The 23,004-nt window shown below is 35.6% G+C and overlaps 1 protein-coding gene across 8 annotated transcripts in view; it reads left to right on the top strand.

Annotated features, from left to right (window-relative positions):
- DMXL2 (Dmx like 2) overlaps positions 1-23,004 on the top strand; it is a 161,092-nt gene that overhangs the window by 46,758 nt on the left and 91,330 nt on the right. For 7 of the 8 annotated variants that reach the window (XM_060149954.1, XM_060149946.1, XM_060149917.1 and 4 more), the window contains exons 7-13: positions 12,234-12,412; positions 14,144-14,327; positions 17,008-17,182; positions 18,841-19,077; positions 19,629-19,900; positions 20,540-21,236; positions 21,574-21,695. In XM_060149954.1, coding sequence (XP_060005937.1) covers positions 12,234-12,412; positions 14,144-14,327; positions 17,008-17,182; positions 18,841-19,077; positions 19,629-19,900; positions 20,540-21,236; positions 21,574-21,695 — 1,866 coding nt within the window. The remainder of the gene's footprint in view (positions 1-12,233; positions 12,413-14,143; positions 14,328-17,007; positions 17,183-18,840; positions 19,078-19,628; positions 19,901-20,539; positions 21,237-21,573; positions 21,696-23,004) is intronic. The other variant, XM_060149936.1, reaches the window with a different exon arrangement.

The following is a 23,004-nucleotide window of genomic DNA, read 5'->3' as shown; positions in this document are numbered from 1 at the left end:
TTATAGACAGGAAGACTGTATAACATTATAGACAGAAAGACTGCAATCATGTGCGGTTTAGCAGTAAACTAATAAATAACGGTTTCAATGTAGTGAGGAGTGTAAAAAATATTTGGAGGTATCTGCAGCAGCTGTCGTGTAATATTAAAACATCTGTGATTTCTGTTAGAGACAAAGTCACAAGTACTGCTAACATCATTTTGGTATGTTTATATTCATAACTGAACTTTAGCATTTCCTTCAATTAGCAGTTACAAAAATAGAGAAGTAATTTTTTTCCCCTACTCAAGTTCATTGTAACTCTGGGTCTTGGTTTTCTTGGTTTCTCAAGAAGCAGACCCCCAGACAAGCATTCGAGTTCAAGTAATTAATATGGGCAATGCTCACAAAAACATACACTGGATTTGAGGCAGGGAAGTGAAGGTGCTTAAAAAAGAGCGTATTATCATGCAGGTGATTAACAAGATTAAATCTCTGGCTAACTCTGGGAGTTAGTGGTCCTCACAACATTATGTTCCTCACACTTGTTCTTCAGACACATCACACATACACACATGGGTTGAAGGCTGGTGAGAGCAGAGCATTAATTCTCAGCACTTACAAACAATTCCTGGAAAACTCAGGCAAAGATATGTGGCTGCTGTCAACTGGAACTGGCTCACTGAAATGCTAAGGCATGAGAGGATACAGTTGAGGTATCAGAAATATTTTTTATATCTTGAATTCTATCTGCAGGTGCCTTGGGTCAGAAGACCTCAGAACCTCTGGCCTAAAATCTGGACATTTAATTTTTTGCCTTCCACATTTAGATCTAAAACCTACGTGGAATAGTTTTTAGGTATGGTTTGAGGAAGAGGTCAGGTTTCACTTTTTCTGTATGGATATCCAGTTGTCCAGCACAATTTGTTGAAAAGCCTCTTGTTTCTCCATTGCTCTTTATTGCCACCTTTGTCAAAATCAAATGTCCATACTAGTGTGGCTCTGTTTCTGGATTCTTTTCTCTAGTCCACTGGTCTTTCCTTGTAGTATTGCCACCTTCGTTGCTATAGCTTTTAAATTGTCTTGATATCTGGTAGAGCAAGTCTTCCCATCTTGTTTTCCTTCTTTAAGATTATCCTATCTATTTTTGGCCCTTTGTATTTCCATATAAATTTTAGAATGAGCATAATAAATTTTATAAAACAAACAGAAAACCTCTTGTGATTTTGATTGATATTTCATTGACTCTATAGATCAGTTTTGGGAGAATTGACGTCTTTACAGTTGAGTCTTCTCATCTATGAACATGATATAGTCTTTAATTTAGATCTTTTTACTTCTCCCAGTAAGGTTTTATAATTTTTTCTAGAGGTCCTAAATATCTTTTGTTAGATTCATGCCTAGGTATTTGATATTTTTGATGTCAAAAATGATATGAATGGTATCATTTTATAATTATTACTGGTATATAGAAATGCAATTAATTTTTGTATATTGGGTTTATACCTAGCAATCTTAATAAACTCATTAATTCTAACAAGTCCTCTGTAGATCCTTTTGAATTTTCTATGTGCATAATTCTATTATTTGTGAATAATGGCAGTTTTATTTCATCTTTTCTAACTTTTAAGTGTTTTGTGTCTTCTTTTTTTCTGCAGTATCTAGGACCTCCAGTATAGTGTTGAGTAAAGGTGGTGAGAGTAGGTATCTTTTCCTTGTTCCCAGTATCAAAAAGATGCCTTTCACTGTGTCGCCATTAAGTGTGATATTTACTGTAGGTGTTTACTATAGATACTGTTTTTCAGATAAAGGAAGTTTCCTTCTTATTTGTAGATTGCTAGGATTTTTCTTTTTTAAATCACAAATGATGTTGAATCTTAGCAAATACTTTTTCTGCATCTAATGATATTATCATTATTTTCTTATTTAATAAGATGAAATATGTTGGACTTATTTTCAAGTGTTAAATAAATCTTGTGTTACTGGAATAATCTCAACTTGATTGTAATGTATTGTCCTTGCTGGATTTGCATTGCTAATATTTTATTTAGGATTTATGAGATCTCTGTATTAAAGTGAGGCTTGGCGAATAATTTTTCCTTTTTTGTACAGGTATACCTGGTTTTATCGTGCTTTGCTTTCTTGTGCTTTGCAGATAATGTGTTTTTTAACACAGTGAAGGTTTGTTTCAACCCTGTGTTGTCAGATGATGGTTAGCATTTTTAGTAATAAAGTATTTTAAAATAGTAAGGTATGTACATTTTTAAAGATGTAATGCTATTGCACACTTAATAGTTTTTCTCAAACTTTTTTAGATGTTCAGCCTTTTTTGTTTTTCTCAGCCTTTTTTGTTTTTAATGTATACATTTAACACTATAGATTTCCCTTTAAGCTTAGCTTTATCCCATAAGTTTTTTTTTAATTCCATAACTTTTGATGTGTATTATTTTTATTATTATTCTAAATATAAATTTTTCTGATTTTCAGTGTGATTCACTTTTTGATTCATGGGTTGTCCAGAGTATGGATTAGAGTCAGGCTCAGTTGTTTTGGGGTGATGGTGGATGGTGCAGAAGTATTTTATTGGCGGTGACAATTTTATTTTGCGTTATTAAGTAAAACTTATGAGTAATTTTAGACTAATAAATACTGATACTGTTATGATAGTGACTGGTAGCTGTTGACTGTTACGTACCAGAAACTGTGCCTTCAAAAGCCTATGGGGCAGCTGTTTTCCAGAAGGGGAAACTGCAGTTTAAGAACTTCCCTGAGAATACAGAGATAGTCAGAAGGTGGAGCTGGGATTTTAACCCAGATGTTTTAGATTTCACAGCACCAAAATCAGCTGGCTTTGTATTTCATTGAGAAAATATTTATTGCAAATGCATTCGTAGGGATGCTTTGAGGCCTGGGTTGAGTATGCATTCCTTCTAGGAAAGGTTCGTATAGTTTCTGCCAGGCACCTGGGGGCACACACAGTTTAAACTAAATTCTCAGCTTGGAAGTTGTGCCACACAGTGTGCGCTTGGGTCTCATGAGGCCTGTTTTGTCGTTACAGATGCCCAGCGGAGACTTTTTCCTTCACTCAGAGTTCAGGTGCAGATGAACCCTTCCTTACCATATTCCTTTACAGAGAGGGTTTTTTTCTTGATTTCATCCTTTCATTTAGCGATAGTCCTTAGGGGTCTTTTTCTTTGTTTGTTTGTTTTTTATGGTGTTATGCAGGCACCTCTGATCTGACTTATCACCTTGCGTGAACACCGTGTGTTGTCTCTATGTAGCTACTGTATTTTAAACTGAAGCTCTATGCCACTGGGTGTTGGTAGAGTCCCATATGACAATCCATGCTCCCACTTTAGCATTTGTGTACTATGGATTCTTACCTGAGAAAATAGATGTAATCAAAAGAGAACTTTGATAAACTCCCACCACCTAGCTGTATCTGTTCATCTCCCTACATCTGTGCATGTATGTTCTGCCTTCCCTTGTGTTGCCATGGATGAATGGTCTGCTTTTATACAAGGCCAGTTCTTCCACTTGTAAACTAGATTCCGTTTGTCCTTGCTTATTCAGGGACCTCAGTATTGCAGTGCTCTCCTCTCTTCTCAATTAGTTTTCCCTTCTCCATTGGGGCATCACATTAGCATATGTTATGGACTGAATGTTTGTCCCCCCTCCCCATTCATATGCTGAAGCCCTAACCCCGCAAAGTGATGATCTTTGGAGATGGGACCTTTTGGAGGTTAAGGTTAGATAAAGTCATGAGGGTGGCCCTCATGATAGGAACAGTACCCTTATAAGAAGAGATACCAGATAGCTTGTTCTCTCTCTACTACATGAAAACGCAGTAAGAAGGCTGCTGTCAAAAAGCCAGGAAGAGAGGTCTCACCAGAACCTGACCATGCTGACACTCTGATCTTAAGACTTCTGGCCTCCAGAATTATGAGAAAATAAATTTCTGTTGTTCAAGCCGCCCAGTCTATAGTATTTTGTTATGGCAGCCTGAGCTGACTAATACAGCACAGCATAGCGAATATGCTATAATCTTGCCCATTCTAAAACAAACGAACAGCAACAATAACAAAAACCATCTCTTGACCTTCTCTCTCAGTTTCTGTTAATTCTGTGCTCTCCTTATAACACCTCGAAAGGGTTGCTTATAGCTGCTGTCTCCCAAGTTTTTCTCCTCATTTTCTATTGCAATTGTTATTCTCTTTACCCAGAAAAATCCTTCCCCCAGAGACCTGCGTGGCTTTTCCCCTTAACTTCTTAAATGTCACTGTCTCAGTGAGGCTTTACCTAAGCATCCCTTTAAATTGCATCTCACCTACCACTGTACTTTCTATTCCCTTTGCCTGCCTTAATTTTACTTGTAACACTATCACTAGGAGTTTGTATTAGTTTTCTGTTATTGCATAACAGAAATCGCCACAAACTTAGCAACTTAAGACCACACATTATCTCAGCTTCCGTGGGTTTGGTGTCCGGACATAGCTGGGTGCCGTGATCAGGGCACTTTTGGCTGCAATAAAGGTGTCAGCTGGGATGAATTCTGACCTGGAGACTTGACTAGGGCAGAACCCTTTTCCAAGCTCACTCAGGTTGTTGGCAGAATTTATTTTTTTGTAGCTGAATGACAGGGCTTGTAGTCGATTTCCCTCATACATTCTTAATGTTTCTGATTATCTCCTTTTGCTCACCCAGTGTGTGACGTTTGCCTCTGCCGTGTGTTACAGCTGGCTAAACTTTGAGACTGTTTTAGGATATATGGTCGTTTGACAGGGTCACTTGTTGCTTTACAAACTATTAATGAGCCATGAAAGATGATCTTTATTCATTGTCTAAACATCTTCTGATTATTTGAACTCCCTAATGAATCTGAAAGATACCTTTGTGCTTCAGACAAAAATATGTAAATAGACTAAAAGTATGTCCTCTTAAATGGAGCAACTAGATTTTAAGCTCCTCAGAGGCGATTCTGTTTGTGCACTGCATAATGCCTAATACATTTTTTCTCTGAATTTTTATTGCACACAGCCTTAGCAATTGATTATTGAGTATGTTTTTTCATTGTATTAGTCATGTTCCGTTAAGCTTTTTTTTTTTTTTTTTTTTTTTGCGGTACGCGGGCCTCTCACTGTTGTGGCCTCTCCTGTTGCGGAGCACAGACTCCGGACGCGCAGGCTCAGCGGCCATGGCTCACAGGCCCAGCCGCTCCACGGCATGTGGGATCTTCCAGGACCAGGGCACGAACCCGTGTCCCCTGCATCGGCAGGCAGACTCTCAACCACTGCGCCCACCAGGGAAGCACCCCCCCCCCCCTTAAGCTTTTAATGTTCAATTCTCCTAAGAGCTAAGTGTTTCACATTTCTGAGGGAAAGATAAGAATGCCTTTGAGATTGACATATATAAAATATATAATAAGAACCTACTTTATAGCACAAGGATATATATATATATATCCTACTATATATAAAATAGATAACTAATAAGAACCTACCATATAGCACAGGGAACTCTACTCAATACTCTGTAATGACTTATATGGGAATAGAATCTAGAAAAGAGTGGATAACTGAGTCACTTTGCTGTACAGCAGAAACTAACACAACATTGTAAATCAACTATACTCCAATGAAAATTAATTGAAAAAAAAGAATGCCTTTGGGGTTTAATAAATTATGTCGTGGATTTTAAAAACTTATTTCTTCACTTTTTTGAGAAGATAACCACATCTAATTAAGATGATCTTAATAAAACGAACAGAAACTACCTTTGTAATGTTGGCTTCCTCTCCTCTTCAATCTGTTCTGCTGCTGTTAATAAAGCCAAGTTTGTCTGACTTGATGAAACAGATGGTGACTGTGATCTACCACTAGAAGGCATTTTCCAGCGCCTCTGCTACACGTGACAGAATTTCAGCTCTGGTGTTTGGGGATTCAAATCCAATTACCTTCTGGATTTTTAATATTATAGTTCATTGAGTACTTTTGATGGTAGGATCTATTTTTTTAAAAAAATAAATTTATTTATTTATGTATTTATTTTTGGCTGTGTTGGGTTTTTGTTGCTGTGTGTGGGCTTTCTCCAGTTGCGGCGAGCCGGGGCTACTCTTTGTTGCGGTGCTCGGGCTTCTAATTGCGGTGGCTTCTCCTGTTGCAGAGCACGGGCTCTAGGCACACGGGCTTCAGTAGGTGCGGCACACGGGCTCAGTAGTTGTGGCTTGCGGGCTCTAGAGTGCAGGCTCAGTAGTTGTGGCGCATGGGCTTAGTTGCTCCACGGCATGTAAGATTTTCCCAGACCAGGGCTCGAGCCTGTGTCCCCTGCATTGGCAGGTGGATTCTTAACCACTGCACCACCAGGGAAGTCCTGTATATTAATTTTGTATCCAGCAACTTTACTGAATTCAGTGACGAGCCCTAGTAGTTTTCTGGTAGTGTCTTTAGGATTTTCTATGGATAGTATCATGTCTGCAAACAGTGACAGTTTTACGTCTTCCTTTCCAATTTGTATTCCTTTTCTTTCTTTTTCTTCATGGATTGCTGTGGCTCAGACTTCCAAAACTATGTTGAATAAAAGTGGTGAGAGTAGACATCCTTGTCTTGTTCCTGATCTTAGAGGAAATGCTTTCAGCTTTTCACTGTTGAGTATGATGTTAGCTGTGGGCTTGTCATATATGACCTTTATTATGTTGAGGTAGGTTCCCTCTATGCCTACTTTCTGGAGAGTTTTTATCATTAATGGGTGTTGAATTTTGTCAGAAGCTTTTTCTGCATCTATTGAGATGATCATATGGTTTTTATTCTTCAGTTCATTAATGTGGTATATCACATTGATCTGCAGATATTGAAAACCCCTTGCCTCCCTGGGATAAATCCCACCTGATCATGGTGTATGATCCTTTTAATGTGTTGTTGGATTTGGTTTGCTAATATTTTGTTGAGGATTTTTTTTTTTTTTTGCGGTACGCGGGCCTCTCTCACTGTTGTGGCCTCTCCCGTTGTGGAGCACAGACTCTGGATGCGCAGGCTCAGCGGCCATGGCTCACGGGCCCAGCCGCTCCGTGGCATGTGGGATCTTCCCGGACCAGGGCACGAACCCGTGCCCCCTGCATTGGCAGGCGGACTCTTAACCACTGGGCCACCAGGGAAGCCCTGTTGAGGATTTTTGCATCTATGTTCATCAGTGATAATGGCCTGTAATTTTCTTTTTTTGTGATATCTTTGTCTGGTTTTTGTATCCGGGTGATGCCAGCCTCATAGAATGAGTTCAGCAGTATTCCTTCCTCTGCAGTGTTTTGGAATAGTTTCATAAGCATAGGTGTTAAGTCTTCTCTAAATGTTTGGTAGAATTCACCAGTGAAGCCATCTGGTCCTGGACTTTTGTTTATTGGGAGTTTTAAAATTACTGATTCAATTTCATTACTGGTAATTGGCCTGTTCATATTTTCTATTTCTTCCTGGTTCAGTCTTGGGAGTTTGTACCTTTCTAAGAATTTGTCCATTTCTTCTAGGTTGTTCATTTTATTGGTGTATATTTGCTTGTAGTAGTCTCTTATGATCCTTTGTATTTCTGTGGTGTCAGTTATAACTTCTCCTTTTCCATTTCTGATTTTGTTGATTTGGGCCCTCCATGGTATGTGTGTGTATATACACACAATGAAATACAACTCAGCCATAAAAAAGAATGAAATTTTGCCATTTGCAGCAACATGGGTGGACTTGGAGGGCATTACACTAAGTGAAATAAGTCAGAGAGACAAATACTGTATGATATCACTTATATGTGGAATCTAAAAAATACGACAAACTAGTGAATAAAACAAAAAAGCAGACTCACAGATACAGAGAACAAACTAGTGGTTACCAGTGGGGAGAGGGAAGTGGGAGAGGGCAGTGTAGGGGTAGGGGATTTTAAAAGGGGGTTATTATGGGATTATATGAAATCGTGTGTGTGAAACTTTTGAAAATTGTAAAGCATTATATTTGTTCAATAAAAAATACTGTTCATGTTTATGAAGTTTATATCTGAACACTTTCTAAAATTTCTATTTTTTAAAATTTGAATGTAACTTAAAATACCTTGGTTTTTTTCAAAACCATTTTTCTTTAATAGAGGATTACTCTTTTGAGAAAAAAACTGGGCTTTCTAAGAGCTAAGGTGAGAAGAATTTTTGAGGAGGGTCATTTTGGCGGGAAGGGAAGCAGCTGGCTACAGAATGTTCCCTGAAGCTTTTCCTCCTCTTGAGAGCGTGCCTCTGTACCTAGATTTAGTGTTTTGGTTATTTAAGGATTGGCTTATTGACCTTTATTCCCGCCCCCCCCTTTTTTTTTTTGCGGTACGCGGGCCTCTCACTGCCGCGGCCTCTCTCGTTGCAGAGCACAGGCTCTGGACGTGCAGGCTCAGCGGCCATGGCTCACGGGGCCAGCCACTCCGCGGCATGTGGGATCTTCCCAGACCGGGCCACGAACCCGTGTCCCCTGCATCGTTAGGCGGACTCTCAACCACTGCGCCACCAGGGAAGCCCTTTATTCCCCTTTTAACATGGAAATATCTTTACTTCTTTAACATAATATGTATTTATTATTAAGAGGAACATGCAGAGAAAATGAAAATCTCCAGCCAAATAGCCATACCCCCAGTAAAAAAAGAATGGCCACTGTTCTCTGTTTAATATATATTCTTTCAGACTTTTTGATGCCTTTGTAAACCACACAGAAGTGTGTGTGTGTACATATTCTTTAAGCTGATTTATTCACTTACTGTATCATAGATAGATTGATGTGTCAGTACAGATATATCTTTTCTTTTTAAAGGCAACATAATTTGCCATTATATGAATGAATGTATACCATAGTTTAACTTAACCAGATAACTATTAATGAACATTTAGTAGTTCTCATTTTTTTCTATTGCCATTAAAAATGAACATCCTTTTATATAAATCTTGTTATGTCTTTTTTATAATTAACTTTATATGGTATAATTAAACCATATGTAATTAACCTAAAAGGTATAATTAACATAAAATGAAATTATTTTTTAAATGTGCAGTTCAGTGTATTTTGACAAATTTAAAGACCTGTGTAATCACCACCACGATCTAGTTATTGGACACTTACACCATCTCAAAAGGTTTCCTTTTGCTTCTTCCCAATTAATCCTTACTCCTATTCCTAGTTCCAGATAATAAATAGCTGCTCTGCTTTCTATCACTATTGATTAGATTGGTCTTCACTAGAGTTGTATGTAAATGAAATTGTGTCGTATACTCTATTGTGTCTGAGTTCTTGCACTTAGCACAGTGTTTTGCGATTCATCTGTGTTGTGTGCATCAGTAATTTGTTCTTTTTATTTGAGTTGTATTCTGTTATATGGATATATCATAATTTGTTTATCCATTCACCTGTTGATTGACATATAGGTTGTATGGAGTTTTAGGCTAAAATGAACAAAGCTACTATGACCATTCATTTGCAAGTCTTTGTATAAACATTTCACTTCTCATGGGTAAAAAATACCTATGAGTGGAATTGTTGGGTCACATGGTACTTTACAAAAAAGTACCAGGCGCTTTCCAAAGTTGTACCATTTTGCATACTCACCAACAATTGAATAATATCAGTTGCTCCACTTTCTTGCCAACATTTGGCATTGTCAGCCTTTTTAATATTAGCCATTCTAATAGTCCGGGTAGTGGTGTCTTATTGTGGTTTTCATATGTATTTCTCTGATTTCTGATGATGTTGAGCACATGCTTATTGCCTGTCTGTATACTTTTTTTTTTGGTAAAGTGTTTATTTGTCCTTTGCCCATTAAAAAAATTGGGTTTGTTTTCTCATTATTATAGAATTATGAGTTCTTTGTATATTTAGTACAATTGAAAGATAAATCTATTATATATATTTCCTCCCAGTCTGTAACTTGCCTTTTAATTTTTTTTAAATGATGTCTTTTGATGTGCAGAAGTTTTTAATTTTGAAGAAATCCAACGTCAATTTTAAAAAATTGGTTTGTGCTTTTTGTGGCCTAGATTTAAAAAATCTTTGTCTACCTTGAAATCACAAAGATATTTTACTATGTTTTCTTTTAGAGGTTTTATAGTTTTGACTTTTACATTTTGGTTTTTTTGCATTTGATTTGAAGTCAGTTTTTCCGCAAAGGTATATCAAGATATTTCAGTGGCATTTTAAAAAGGCAATCCACTCTCCATTGAATTTCCTAGACAACTTTGTTGAAAATCAGCTTTCCATACGTGTGTGGATCTGATCCTGGCCTCTCTGTTTTGTTCCATTGTGATATGTGTGTGTGTGTGTGTGTGTGTGTATCCCCTTACGCTAATATTATGTGTCTTGATTATTGTGGCTTTATAGTTAGTTCCAAAAACAAGTAGTTTCCTCTAACTTTGTACTTTTCTTTTAAAATATTTTTGGTGGTGTCAGTCCTTTGATTTCCATACAGAGTTTGTCAGTTTCTACAAAAAAGCCTGCTGTGATTTTGATACTATTTATATACATTGTATCTCTATAGAACAATTTGGGAAGAATTGTACATTAGTAACATTTGGTCTTTTTTTAAAAATTTTAAAATAATTAATTTTTGGCTGCTTTGGGTCTTCGTTGCTGTATGTGGGCTTTCTCTAGTTGCAGCGAGTAGAGGCTACTCTTCGTTGCGGTGTGCAGGCTTCTTATTGTGGTGACTTCTCTTGTTGCAGAGTGGGGGCTCTAGGCGCATGGGCTTCAGTAGTTGTGGCTCGTGGGCTCTAGAACGCAGGCTCAGTAGTTGTGGTGCATGGGCTTAGTTGCTCCACAGCATGTGGGATCTTCCCGGACCAGGGATCGACCCATGTTCCCTGCATTGGCAGGCGGATTCTTAACCGCTGCGCCACTATGGAAGTCCCACATTTGGTCTTCTTATCTACGAATGTGGTATGTTTCTCTTTTTATTTAGGTTTTCTTTCTCTTAGCAGCGTTTCGTAGTTTTCAGGGTACACAATTTAAGTTTATCTTCCTAATGTAAAAAGTATTTACAGAAATTACATTGCTAATTATTGTTAAATATAGAAATAGAATTGATTTTTGAATTTTGATCCTTAGTCTTATTACCTTGCTTATCAGTTCTAGCAGCCTTTTTGGGTAGTTTTCTTAGGATTTTGTGAAAAAAGACAATTTTACTTCTTCCTTTCTAATCTGTATACCTTTTATTTTTTTCCCTTACCCAATATATTGCAAGTACTAGGACCTCTTGTACAATGTTGAGTAGAACTGATGAGAGCAGACATTCTTGTATTGCTCCCAATTTTATGGGAAGAGCATTGTCTTGCACCATTATATATGATGTAAGTTGTAGGTTTATTGTAGAGTCACTCAACTTGATCATGTTGTATATGTTCCCTTTTATTTTTCCTATTCCTATATGCTGAGAGTGTTGTTCTCCCCCATGAATTAGTGTTTACTTTTGTCAAGTGCTGTTCCTGCATATAGTGAGTTAATTACTTAGGTTTTCTTTTTCATTCTGTTACTATGATGAAATGCAATTACTGATTTTTCCAGTGTTAAACCCACTTCACTTTGCTGGGATAAACTCCGCTTGGTCATTTAGAGTAGGAATCAGAACACTATGGCCCATGAACCAAGAATGGATTTTACATTTTTGAAGGGTTCTAAAAAAAAAAACAACCCAAGGAGAATCTGTGTCACAGGCTGTGTGGTCCACAAAGCCTAACTTACTTGGCCTTTTACAGGAAGAGTTTGCTGAGTCCTGATTTAGAGTAAGAAGCAATTCATATTTAAAAAGGGTTTGTCTCATCCTTTCAGATCTCTTCAAAATGGAGATGATAACAGTGACAGATAACATGGCTTCTTTCTTATCCAGGCTAGCATCTGGTTCCAGAGTCTTTTCTTTACAGTGACCCTTGTGTATTGAAGTGGGGGAATTTGGCTTCAATCTCTGTTTGAAAAGTACCTTTGTGTAGAGAAGATTAATAATGAGCACACTGACCATTTATTTCTCAAGAATGGTATTATTTAGAATAATAAACATCATTTTAGGGTTAGTTTTGTATTATGTATAGGTCACATTTTAGTTTTTATATATAGCTTAATTTTTTTTCACACACACACTGTATTTTATTTTTACAAGAGATAAATAAACTGACACCAATATAGCTTAATTTTTAAAGCTTCTTCAAACCACTTAAATTTTGAAATGTGTAGATACAAATTAATTTTATATTGGCCTATATATTTTCACAGGATGATTGTCTTTTGAAAGTGTGGTACCCTATGACTGGTTGGAAGTCTTCAATTATACCTCCGGATCATCATGAAGTGGAAAGGAGACAGGCGTCTACCCAGTTTTCCTTTGTCTATTTGGCACATCCGCGAGCGGTGACAGGTTTTTCATGGCGTAAAACTAGCAAATATATGCCCAGGTTAGACAACTGTGTCATCGAACTTCATTTTGTATTACTTATATGTTTATAAAAATAATGAAAACAAAGGTCCTTTTAATTGACATGGTGGCAATGAATAGCAGAGGTTCTGGGCATCAACTGCCTGACTTCAGATTCTGCTGTTGTTACCAGCTTCGTGAGCTTTTGACTAAATTTCTTAAGCTCTCCATGCCTCTGTAGAATGGGGGTCGTAGTAGTACCTACCTCAGAGAGTTGTATGAGACTGAAATGTGTGAGTGAATGTGAATGCTTATACAGGCCTTTGCACATTGTGTGTGCCAGGGCAACGTTAGCTGGTATTGTCAGTATCAGCAGCAGCAGTAGATTCCAGGAAGGAGACGTTTGCAAGTAACAGGAAAGCACACACTGAGGGAGAATAAAACATAGTAATAAACTGTCAGTAATATGCATTCTGGGAAGGCATATCATATACATACAGTGAATAAAGTGGCCAAGTTTTTCTTATCTTAGGGCTATCAACAGAAACTTCTCAAAGGATTTATTAAGTTTTTCTTCATTGTTACAGCCATCTCTTAAAAGTGTTTAGAAGATAAAGCAAACTACAAAACAGCCCATACCAATGATTCCTGTATTATATATACAGTTCTAAAAATGCTTGCTTAGAAATCTGTATTCATTCTTGAGGAAGGGTTATTTCATCTGCTAAATATATCTGAGCACTGTTTGCACTTGATGGGAAATACAGCACACCTATTATGGAGGTGCTCAGTAAATGATAAAATGGGGAATTTATACATTTTTGGAATCTAGATAAAAGGTTACTCTAAATCTGTTTAAGTTATTTGCATCTATGGAAAACATTTGCAGAACACTTTACCTTTGACTGAGTCAGATTGTATGTAAGCATTTTTTTAATGGGAAAATTTTTTTTTTCACGATGAGTGGTTAAACCACTTCAGCTGCTTGATGCTGTGACATTTTTGCTTAACTTAATGGAAATTGATTTATAGTTTGAATTTATAGTCTCCTTACAGTTTTATTATTAATAAGTTTGTTTACCTATTTATAACTGTTTAGATTATAAGAAGGATAAAACAAAATGCTGGAACTACTGCCATAAACCACATAGTTTAATTATAATTAATGATCTTTTATTATGGTCATTCTGCAAGTTGTAATGACAGAAATGTAGGTTTTCTTTTGATGTTTACTTTGTTTTGTTTAGGAGATACTAATCCTCCAGAGCCTTGTTTTCAAGCAGCACATGTATAATCTGGCATTAATTTCTGTTTCCTTCGTCAGGACCATTTCCTAGTTTTTATGATGTTCACAGCCGTACTGTGCGTGATTTCAAGCTCTTCCATTGATACTCTTTCTCCACACAATGTAATTTCTAAAGCAATTGGAAGCATACTATACTGTCATTTAGTTTAGCTGTTCAAGACATAAGTTTAATGAATTAAGGTGAGTGTCAGGGACAGTTAGGTTGTTCTTATTTTATGGTAACTGATTGCACCCTATGTCCAGCCTACCACCTTGCAGGTCTGAGCAGGTAATAAATGGGGTTTGGTAAGAGTGTGAAATAGTCAGTACAAATCCATTATCATTATTGGAAAAATAACTACACATAGATCATACTGTTTTGCGTTAATGTCATCTTTAAGGATGAAGAACTAAATATTAATAGCCTTTAATTTTTCATGTCATTGATACTCACAGTAACTTTTGTTCATTTCTCTTTATCATTAGAGGTTCTGTCTGTAATGTGTTATTAACTTCATGCCATGATGGTGTCTGCCGGCTGTGGGCAGAAACCGTATTACCAGAAGACTGTCTTTTGGGTGAGCAGATTTGCGAGACTACCACTTCCAGCACTGCCAGCAGCCTTACTCATGCTGGAAGTCACAAAGACGGAGTACAACATGCTCTTGAGGTACTGTATTATTTAAAATGGTAAATGACTCTTGAAGATAATGTGAGTATGGTGGGAATTCATAAGCTAAGTTGCAGATGGTGCATGGTATACATAATGACGAAATTAATGGCAAAGAATTCTCACTTATTTTATGTCACTTAGAAGACAGATATAGACAGTAATGATCTCAGATATGTAGTCTAGATAAATAGTATAAATTTAATTCTTCCAGTTTGCATGTTGAGTGTGAAAATCTATAGGAGTAGGCAACTTTGATTAATAAAACATGTAAAAGTCTTTGAAATTGGTTGTAATTAAAAATGTTTTGTGGGGAATTCCCTGGCAGTCCAGTGGTTAGGACTTGGTGCTTTCACTGCTGGGGCCTGGGTTCGATCCCTGGTCAGGGAAGTAAGATCCCGCAAGCTGCGCGGCGCAGCAAAATAAATAAATAAATAAATAAAATAAACCACAGCAATCTTTAAAAAAATAAACAGATTAAAAATAAAAATATTTTGCTTTTGTTTCACGAGGATTAAATTTTACATTTATTTTTCTAATTAAAAATGACTATTATGAATAAGAATAAAGGTGTTGTTAAGATATTAAGTGAACTTATATAATTGCACAGTTTTCACGGTTTAATATTTTGAAAGTGAAATAATTTTTCTAGTTTTTAAATACTATATGTAAAACAAAAATGCTTTCTAAGAAATTAGATTATTTATAATATAGTATGAACTGTTGTGCCCATTATGATTAGCGAATAAAATGAGATAAACACATTATTAAAAATTACCAGAAATTTATTATAGTAAACCTAGATTGCTAATTTTCTTAATTTTTCATGTGACTTTATTACACAAAGAGTATATGCTTATTCTAAAATTAGATTAGGAAAAAGAAAAAAAGGTAGAGTTTATAATCCAACTATTCCAATATGTGTTTGTACATTTTTTTTATTTACAAGATTGAGATCATATTATGCAATAATGTTTTATAACTTGCTTTTTATACTTAATGTGTTATAAACATCTCTGTACATAACTAACTATACTTTTACATTGCACGTTTACATTAACACTTTAATGGTTGCATAGCCAAAATGGTTTTGCAGTTTTGGCGAGCAAAAATATTTTGGGGGTTTAATAGGCTAAGGATGTGGTCCTTTAAAGTTTTATGTAAAGTAGTCCTGCTCTGATGCTCTCTGTGATTGGGCACTATTTATACAGTTTTTTCCAACATTTAAAGCATAAATGAAATTAAAGCACAAGTCAGAACAGTTAGAGTTATGTTTTGCTATTGATTGAAAATTAGTGGGAAAAAGTACTTTATTTACTAGATGTTTACAATAATTTATATATATTTGTATAACATTTTATCTTTAAATTACATATGAGCTTTTGGAGACTAAGGGCTTTTAGATATCTTTATATCCTCCATGTTATCTAATATATTTCTTTTCAAGTGTTTGTTAAATCGAATTATTAACTGCTACATAAAATAAAAGAAAAAATAAAATGTAATCAGTGATTTGACACATTTTTGCTGCCTTTTAATAAAATGTTGTCAATTAGTAATGTTAAAATTGTTTTTAATAGAAAAAACCTGATTATCTGACTTATGAGCTATTTTGCTTTCTAATGTCCTTTCCTATAAAACCCCTAACTGCAAGGTCTATATAATTCTATATATACTTAAATTATACATTTTGTTCCTAGGAGAAGATAACTGACCAATATAGCACAGCCTTGGCAATCTAATTTAAAATAATGATAAATGTCAAAGATTGAGTGAAACTAATTTGATAGGTATAATCAAAGAAATAACCGGGGAGACCAGAGACAGAGGACACGCCATAGAACTGATACTGTTTTTCACATGAAAAGGGACAAGGGCTGTGGAATTGAAAGGAAGGACCAGATGTTTTATTTTACTGCAGAAAGAACTGAGAGGATGCCACATTTTATTTCATTGATTGCAAGGAACAAAGGAAAAGAATGGTATATTATTATTAAGCACGGTATTGTTAAGTGACAGAATAAGGAATTGCTGTGTGGTGGGGTTATGGTGTGGAGAAAAGATTGTGCTGAGAATTGACATGGTCCCGTGTCAGAATAGTTCAGATGATGGAGTATGCCAGTACAGAATTTTTATCATAGGCACATATCTCAGTTTGAACAAATTCCACAGGTCAATACTTTCATGGGGTCTTTCCTGGCTACTCTTATCTAAGTTAAGGTTCCCCTTGTTATTCTGTATTTTTGTACCCTCTTTTTGTCTTTATAATAGAGGTTATATATTAGATTATTTAGCTGGCTATTTAGTTCTAAGTGAGAATTTTGGGGAGGAATATTCTTCCTGGTAGGAAGATTTGGAATTTTTTTTTTTTTACACCCTTATGACTAGCAAATTTCGTCTCAGTACTGGAATATCCTGAAAAAACTAGACTTTGGACTCCTAATCTTTATAGGGGTTTCTGCAGATAATAAGTGTTTTTGAGCAACTACTGCCTTGAACTATAAAATTTGCAAGACCAGTGGAAAATATATTAAGTTGTTCTATTGTAGTTAAAGTTTCCTTTAAGATGGTCAGGTTTTACAGAGAGGAAAATTGTAAAACCCTTAATAATCAAAAGTACTTTGATCAGCACTTATTAGACTTCCTAGACTTGGATTTAGTAATTATTTTTCTATTTTAGACAATACACCATTTGAAAAATTTAAGGAAAGGACAAAGGAAGTCTTCCATTCTTGTAACGCACACTGAATTAATGCATGACCAGATGGCAACGCATGAGGTTCAAAGACACATTTCCCATCACGCAAATGTACTGTGTCATTTTCACATTGCAGCGAGCATCAATCCCGCCACAGGTAAAGGATAGTAAAGTTTTATTTCTTATCTGCTGAAATAAGATAAATAAATAGAAAAGTGGGACTACTTTTATAACCTGTTTCTAATTTTATGCTAATACTCCATGTTTCCTTTTAAAATACTTCTTAATTGGAACAGAAATATAAGGTGCCATTTCTTAAATTGAGACTGTGTGATCCTCAAGGAATAACTTCAAATAAGTATTTTTGAGCACCATTGTTTGTCTACAATATGGCAAAGTTTCTAAGTAATTAGAGCTTTAGTTGAACCTGGAGATGAACACAAGTGGTGGCAGCCTGGTTAATTAGTGTGATTTCCCACCCTTTTGTATTTTCACTATTATTCTTTCTTCTCAACTCTTCTTTATAACTTTATCAAAGTATATTTTTGCATAGTTTTCCTTATATTTCAGCATATCTTGTTTTGTACCCTCATAGACTTTCTTGTCCTACACTTCGGGAAAGGTAGTGTTTCTTCTAACCTTGATGTTTTCTTTTTGCTCTTTTCCTCCTATGTCATTGAGAAGTATTTTGAGGCAGGTTCATTGTTGGCAAGAGCATATTTAAAGCTTCTATTTAAGGTCATTGTTTTCTTTCTGCATGAAAAACATATGACAAGGCCTATTAGTTTCATATTACATTGCTGGAAGAACTATAGTTGTATAAAGTTATAGTTACATTTTATTGAAATGGAAGTCTATTGCTTCAGGGTGCAGAGGATTTTATTTTTAAATGTTTATTTATATAAAGATAAGTATTTAGCAAATACAGTTCCAAAAGAGTGTTATCTGGATGCTTCCCCCCCAGTCTCTTTTTCTTTCTATTGAATGGATTATTTATAATTTGATTTGGGATTAAGGAGATTTTTTTTTTTTGAATTATACTGTTTTACGTGAACTGATCTATAGCATGAATTTCAGTTACCCCACATGGAGAAAATCTGCTATACTTAGAAATTTGCTTGCCTTCCTGTGTTCTTTCTTGGCATTATTTTTCCCCGACTTTTGAGGAAAGTTTAAAACAGTCAGAAAAGTTGGAAGAATAGTACAGTGAACACTCATTTCACCCACTTTGATTCAACAATTGCTAACATTTTGCCAGTTGCTTTATTCTCTCTGTATATACACACATATGTATGTTTATATGTGTGTGTGTGTGAGAGAAATTTTTTCTTAATGTTTTCAAAGTAAGTTACACATATCATGGCATATCACCCTTACATACTTCAGCAAGTATCTCCTAAGAATAAGGAAATTTTCTTACATAATCACAATATCATTATCATACCTAAGAAAATTAGAAATAATTCCATAATCTCTGATATTCAGTTCATATTTAAATTTCAGTCATTTCAAAAATGTCTTTTAGATTTGCTTTTCTGTTTTGTCTTTCTGTTCCCTCATCCCCAAACCAGGATTCAATAAAAGTTTGTGCATTTGGTGTGTTTCGTTTTTAAATTAGTAATTTAATTCCGTATGTCTATGCCATTAGTTCATTTACCATTAAATTCAATTAAAAATTTCAAACCGTGCTAGAGTTATGTTTACTTTTTGTTTATCACATTTTCTGTGTAATGGAATTAGTCTTTATAGGCACATGTAATATTTTAAAAGACATTAGAAATTCACATTGAAATTTTATCTTTTTTGATTCCACAGATATTCCAAATGTCTTGGTTGGCACTGTATTTAACATTGATGATGGAAATGGGGGCTTTGTAGTTCATTGGTTAAACAACAAAGAATTTCATTTTACATCATCTACTGAAATATTTATGCAGCAATTACGAAAACTTTCTGAAAAGCAGGTGGATCATGAAAACGACAAAGGAGATAGAGAAGATGAATGTTCACAGGAGGAAAGAGAGAGGGGTTTACATATGAAACTAGACCATGGTTAGTATCCTGTGTTCAGATTTTTCTTTTTTACAGGCTGACAGCTTTTTGTGAAACCACCTTTGGTTTGTAATCTTTCCTTCCTCCCCTCCTTCCTTTTCACTTTTCCATTCATTCCACAGGTCTTTACTGACCATCTACTATGGACCATCTACCATCTAACTTTGCTTTGTTATAACATATTGCTTTGAGTAATGTATTACTTTGGAAGCCATGCTTTTGGTGGGGGTAACAGGTTTTGCTAATAATGGTAATAATAAAGATAATGTGATAGTGTGAATGAAATTTTGATTTATCTAAAACTAAGAAATGTAGTAATTTTCAGTTCAGATCAGAAAAGAGTTTCCTTCCTTGGTTTTTTTTCCTGGCCATAAGTTGTAAAAGGGATTCATGATTTCTAAAGTTAGTATGCTATTTATTGATAGTCTAGTATGTAAATGATTTTCTGTAGTATAGTCTAGTATGTAAATGAATTTGATAGTCTAGTATGTAAATGAATTTTTTATAGTATTTCTGTTAGTATGTACTGATAAATTTATTTTCTGATTTAGAATTATCCCTGGATAGAGAATCTGAAGCAGGTACAGGATCATCAGAACATGAAGATGGAGAAAGAGAGGGAAGTCCTAGAACCTGTTCACGACCTAGTGTACCAATGCCACTGCCTACAGTCCTGCTTGATCGGAAGATCGAAATGCTGCTAACTGAATGGAATAAGAATCCTGACATGCTTTTTACTATACACCCGGTAGATGGTACCTTCCTAGTGTGGCATGTAAAGTATTTGGATGAATATAATCCTGGAATATTTAGACAAGTCCAGGTATATTTTACTGATGAAGCAATTTTTACACTTCTTAAAAAAGTAAAACAGTTGCTATTCAGATTTAGCAGGTTTTCAGAAATACTCGATGATTTTATTTTTGATAAGCAACTGAGAAGAGAATAACTTGCTACCAAAGGGGGTCAATGACCACAGATTTTATAAACTTGATTAATTTAAGTAAAATGAATTTGGCTTTGAAATGTGATAATGAGTACTTGAATGTATGTGTATTCATTTTTTCTGGGAATTCACAATATTTTGAATAAACTTAAGAAACTGCCCTAAAAATGTGACTCAGGATGTATCACCTCCACTTCTTCAGTTTTATTAATTAAATCTACTATCTTTATCGGTTATCTTTCTGAACAGTATTTGTTTAGATTTATGGTTGTAGTCATCTAGATGTACAGGCAAGTTTCAGGTTTCAAATACTTGAAATTATTTCTTCAGTTTTCTCATACGCGATGAATATATGATACTATATAAATAGAGGAAAAGGATTAGACCATAATAAGGTCGAAAATGATATATTTTGCTAGGAAGCTGAGGTTTGACAGTTTGAAAATGGAAGTATTTTTGGAAGACTTTGAGAGGAGGCAGACTGCTTGCACTGAATCATGTAATTGTGTTTTTCAGGTTTCTTTTTCTTCTCGGATTCCTGTTGCATTTCCATCTGGTGATGCAAGCTCTCTTAGTAAAAATATCATGATGTATGCCTGTATAAATGCTGCAAAAGATTCTCACCACACTCTGTTACACGAAGACATGATGGCTGAATGCAGTCCTCATGGATCACAGCTGCATTCTGGACCACACAGTACAAATATGAACATTTTAGCTCCCACAGTAATGATGGTCTCTAAACACATAGATGGCTCTTTAAATCAATGGGCAGTCACTTTTGCTGATAAGTCTGCCTTTACCACTGTTCTAACTGTATCTCACAAATTTAGATATTGTGGTCATAGATTTCACCTCAATGACCTGGCATGTCATTCAGTTTTACCATTATTATTGACATCATCTCATCATAATGCTCTGCTGACTCCTGAATCAGATTTTCAGTGGGACTCAGACAATAAATTAGGTAGATTAATGGATCCTGTAAGACACATAAAAGGTTCCTCGAAACAACCTCTCAGAAATGCAGCAACACGTACATTTCACGACCCGAATGCCATCTACAGTGAACTTATTCTGTGGCGCGTGGACCCAATAGGACCTTTGTCATACACTGGAGGAGTATCGGAGTTGGCACGAATTAACTCTTTACATACTTCAGCCTTCTCTAATGTTGCTTGGCTTCCAACTCTTATTCCTAGTTACTGTCTTGGTAAGTGTTCATTTTAATAGTGAAATTAATAAAAGCTTTAAAACAGTTATTTATATACAAAATGATTTATATTTGTCATTAGGAAGATTTTTAGTAAGTATTCAGAATGTAGGCATCAGACTTAAGTTTAGAGTTTCTAGACTTTTGTTTTTCATCTTTTCCCTCTCATAACCTATCTGTTGAATTTTTTTGGTTAATAATTTTATATCTATTAATTGTATCTGTGTTTCTGGACCATGGTTATGTCTAAAAAGAGAAGTGTGAATATTTTTTCTCATACTTCAGCCAGTAATAAAAATAAACTATATATTATAATGCAAAGTGTTTACTTTCTCAGGCACATATTGCAATTCTGCGAGTGCTTGCTTTGTTGCTTCTGATGGCAAAAATCTGAGACTTTACCAAGCTGTGGTAGATGCAAGAAAATTATTGGATGAACTGTCAGATCCAGAATCTTCAGTAAGTATTTCTTAATCTTTATTAATATATCTAAGCTAATAAGGAATTCTCTTTTAATTTGTCTAGGACGTTTATTTGTTAGTTGGTGTTCAGGGCGTGAGCATCTGTTCTGGGCTCTGTGTGACTAGTTTGTTTTTTCTTAACTTGTGTTCCAATTTACATGAATCAAAATTACAGTCTGTTGGCGCTTTCACTGCTGTGGCCCAGGTTCAGTCCCTTGTTGAGGAACTAAGATCCCACAAGCCACACAGTGTGGCCAAAAAGAAAAAAAAATTACAGTCTGTATATCACATCACACATCAATACGTTTTACATTTAAAGAAATAAATACGATTTTTTTTCTAAAATGTGATTTTTTTCTTGACATTTTTCACCTTTAGTTTGGTTCTGTTAATCTTTTTTTGCTCAAGAAAGGCAGCTTTACCAACCTCTATGTTTAGGTTGGAAAATTTGAACTTTTCTGAGCTTGATTCACTATTTTAAAAGTCCTCTGGTTAGAATATGTTATCAGTGGGTGACAATGTCTCATTCTGGTAGTTCTCTATTTGAACTGCAAGTCATGCATATTAGTCAGTACTCAGATTTGAATGGTGAATTTTCCATTTACCTATAAAAACGTGCCTTTTAATAAAATAACTGTTCTAATAAAAATGTTTCCAATATTGAAAATCAAAGACTGTTTTTGTTTTGTTTAATTTTAATTAATTTATTTATTTACTTATGGCTGCATTGGGTCTTCATTGCTGCGCATGGACTTTCTCTAGTTTCAGCGAGTGGGATCTACCCTTCGTTGCGGTGCACAGGCTTCTCATTGCGGTGGCTTCTCTTGTCGCGGAGCATGGGCTCTAGGCGCACAGGCTTCAGTAGTTGTGGCTCGTGGGCTCTAGAGCACAGGCTCAGTAGTTGTAGCGCATGGGCTTAGTTGCTCCGCGGCATGTGGGATCTTCCCGGACTAGGGCTCAAACCCGTGTCCCCTGCATTGGCAGGCGGATTGTTAACCACTGCGCCACCAGGGAAGTCCCTCAAAGACTGGTTTTGAATGTCTGCCGTGTACCCCTAGACGTGTAGGGAATACAGTGTCTGCCTTTAAGGGGATTTAAATTTAGCAGAGGAGAGAAATTATTATAAAAGTTTAAATAACGGTTTAAGACAGAAGCAGAGGTGTCTGAAGTTGGTATGTAATTAACTGCCAAACACTATTTCATAATTCAGGGGCAAGAGAGATCAGAGTAGGGTAGGCATAGAGGTTTTTATTAAGGACAGTATTTGAGTTCATTTTTGATAGATGCAGAAAGACAAATCCTTGGTC

The sequence above is a fragment of the Lagenorhynchus albirostris genome, chromosome 1, assembly GCF_949774975.1.
Source record: "Lagenorhynchus albirostris chromosome 1, mLagAlb1.1, whole genome shotgun sequence".
Lineage (NCBI taxonomy): Eukaryota > Metazoa > Chordata > Mammalia > Artiodactyla > Delphinidae > Lagenorhynchus > Lagenorhynchus albirostris.
The sequence above is the reverse complement of the archived record's forward strand: the minus strand, read 5'-3'. Positions and strand labels throughout refer to the sequence as shown.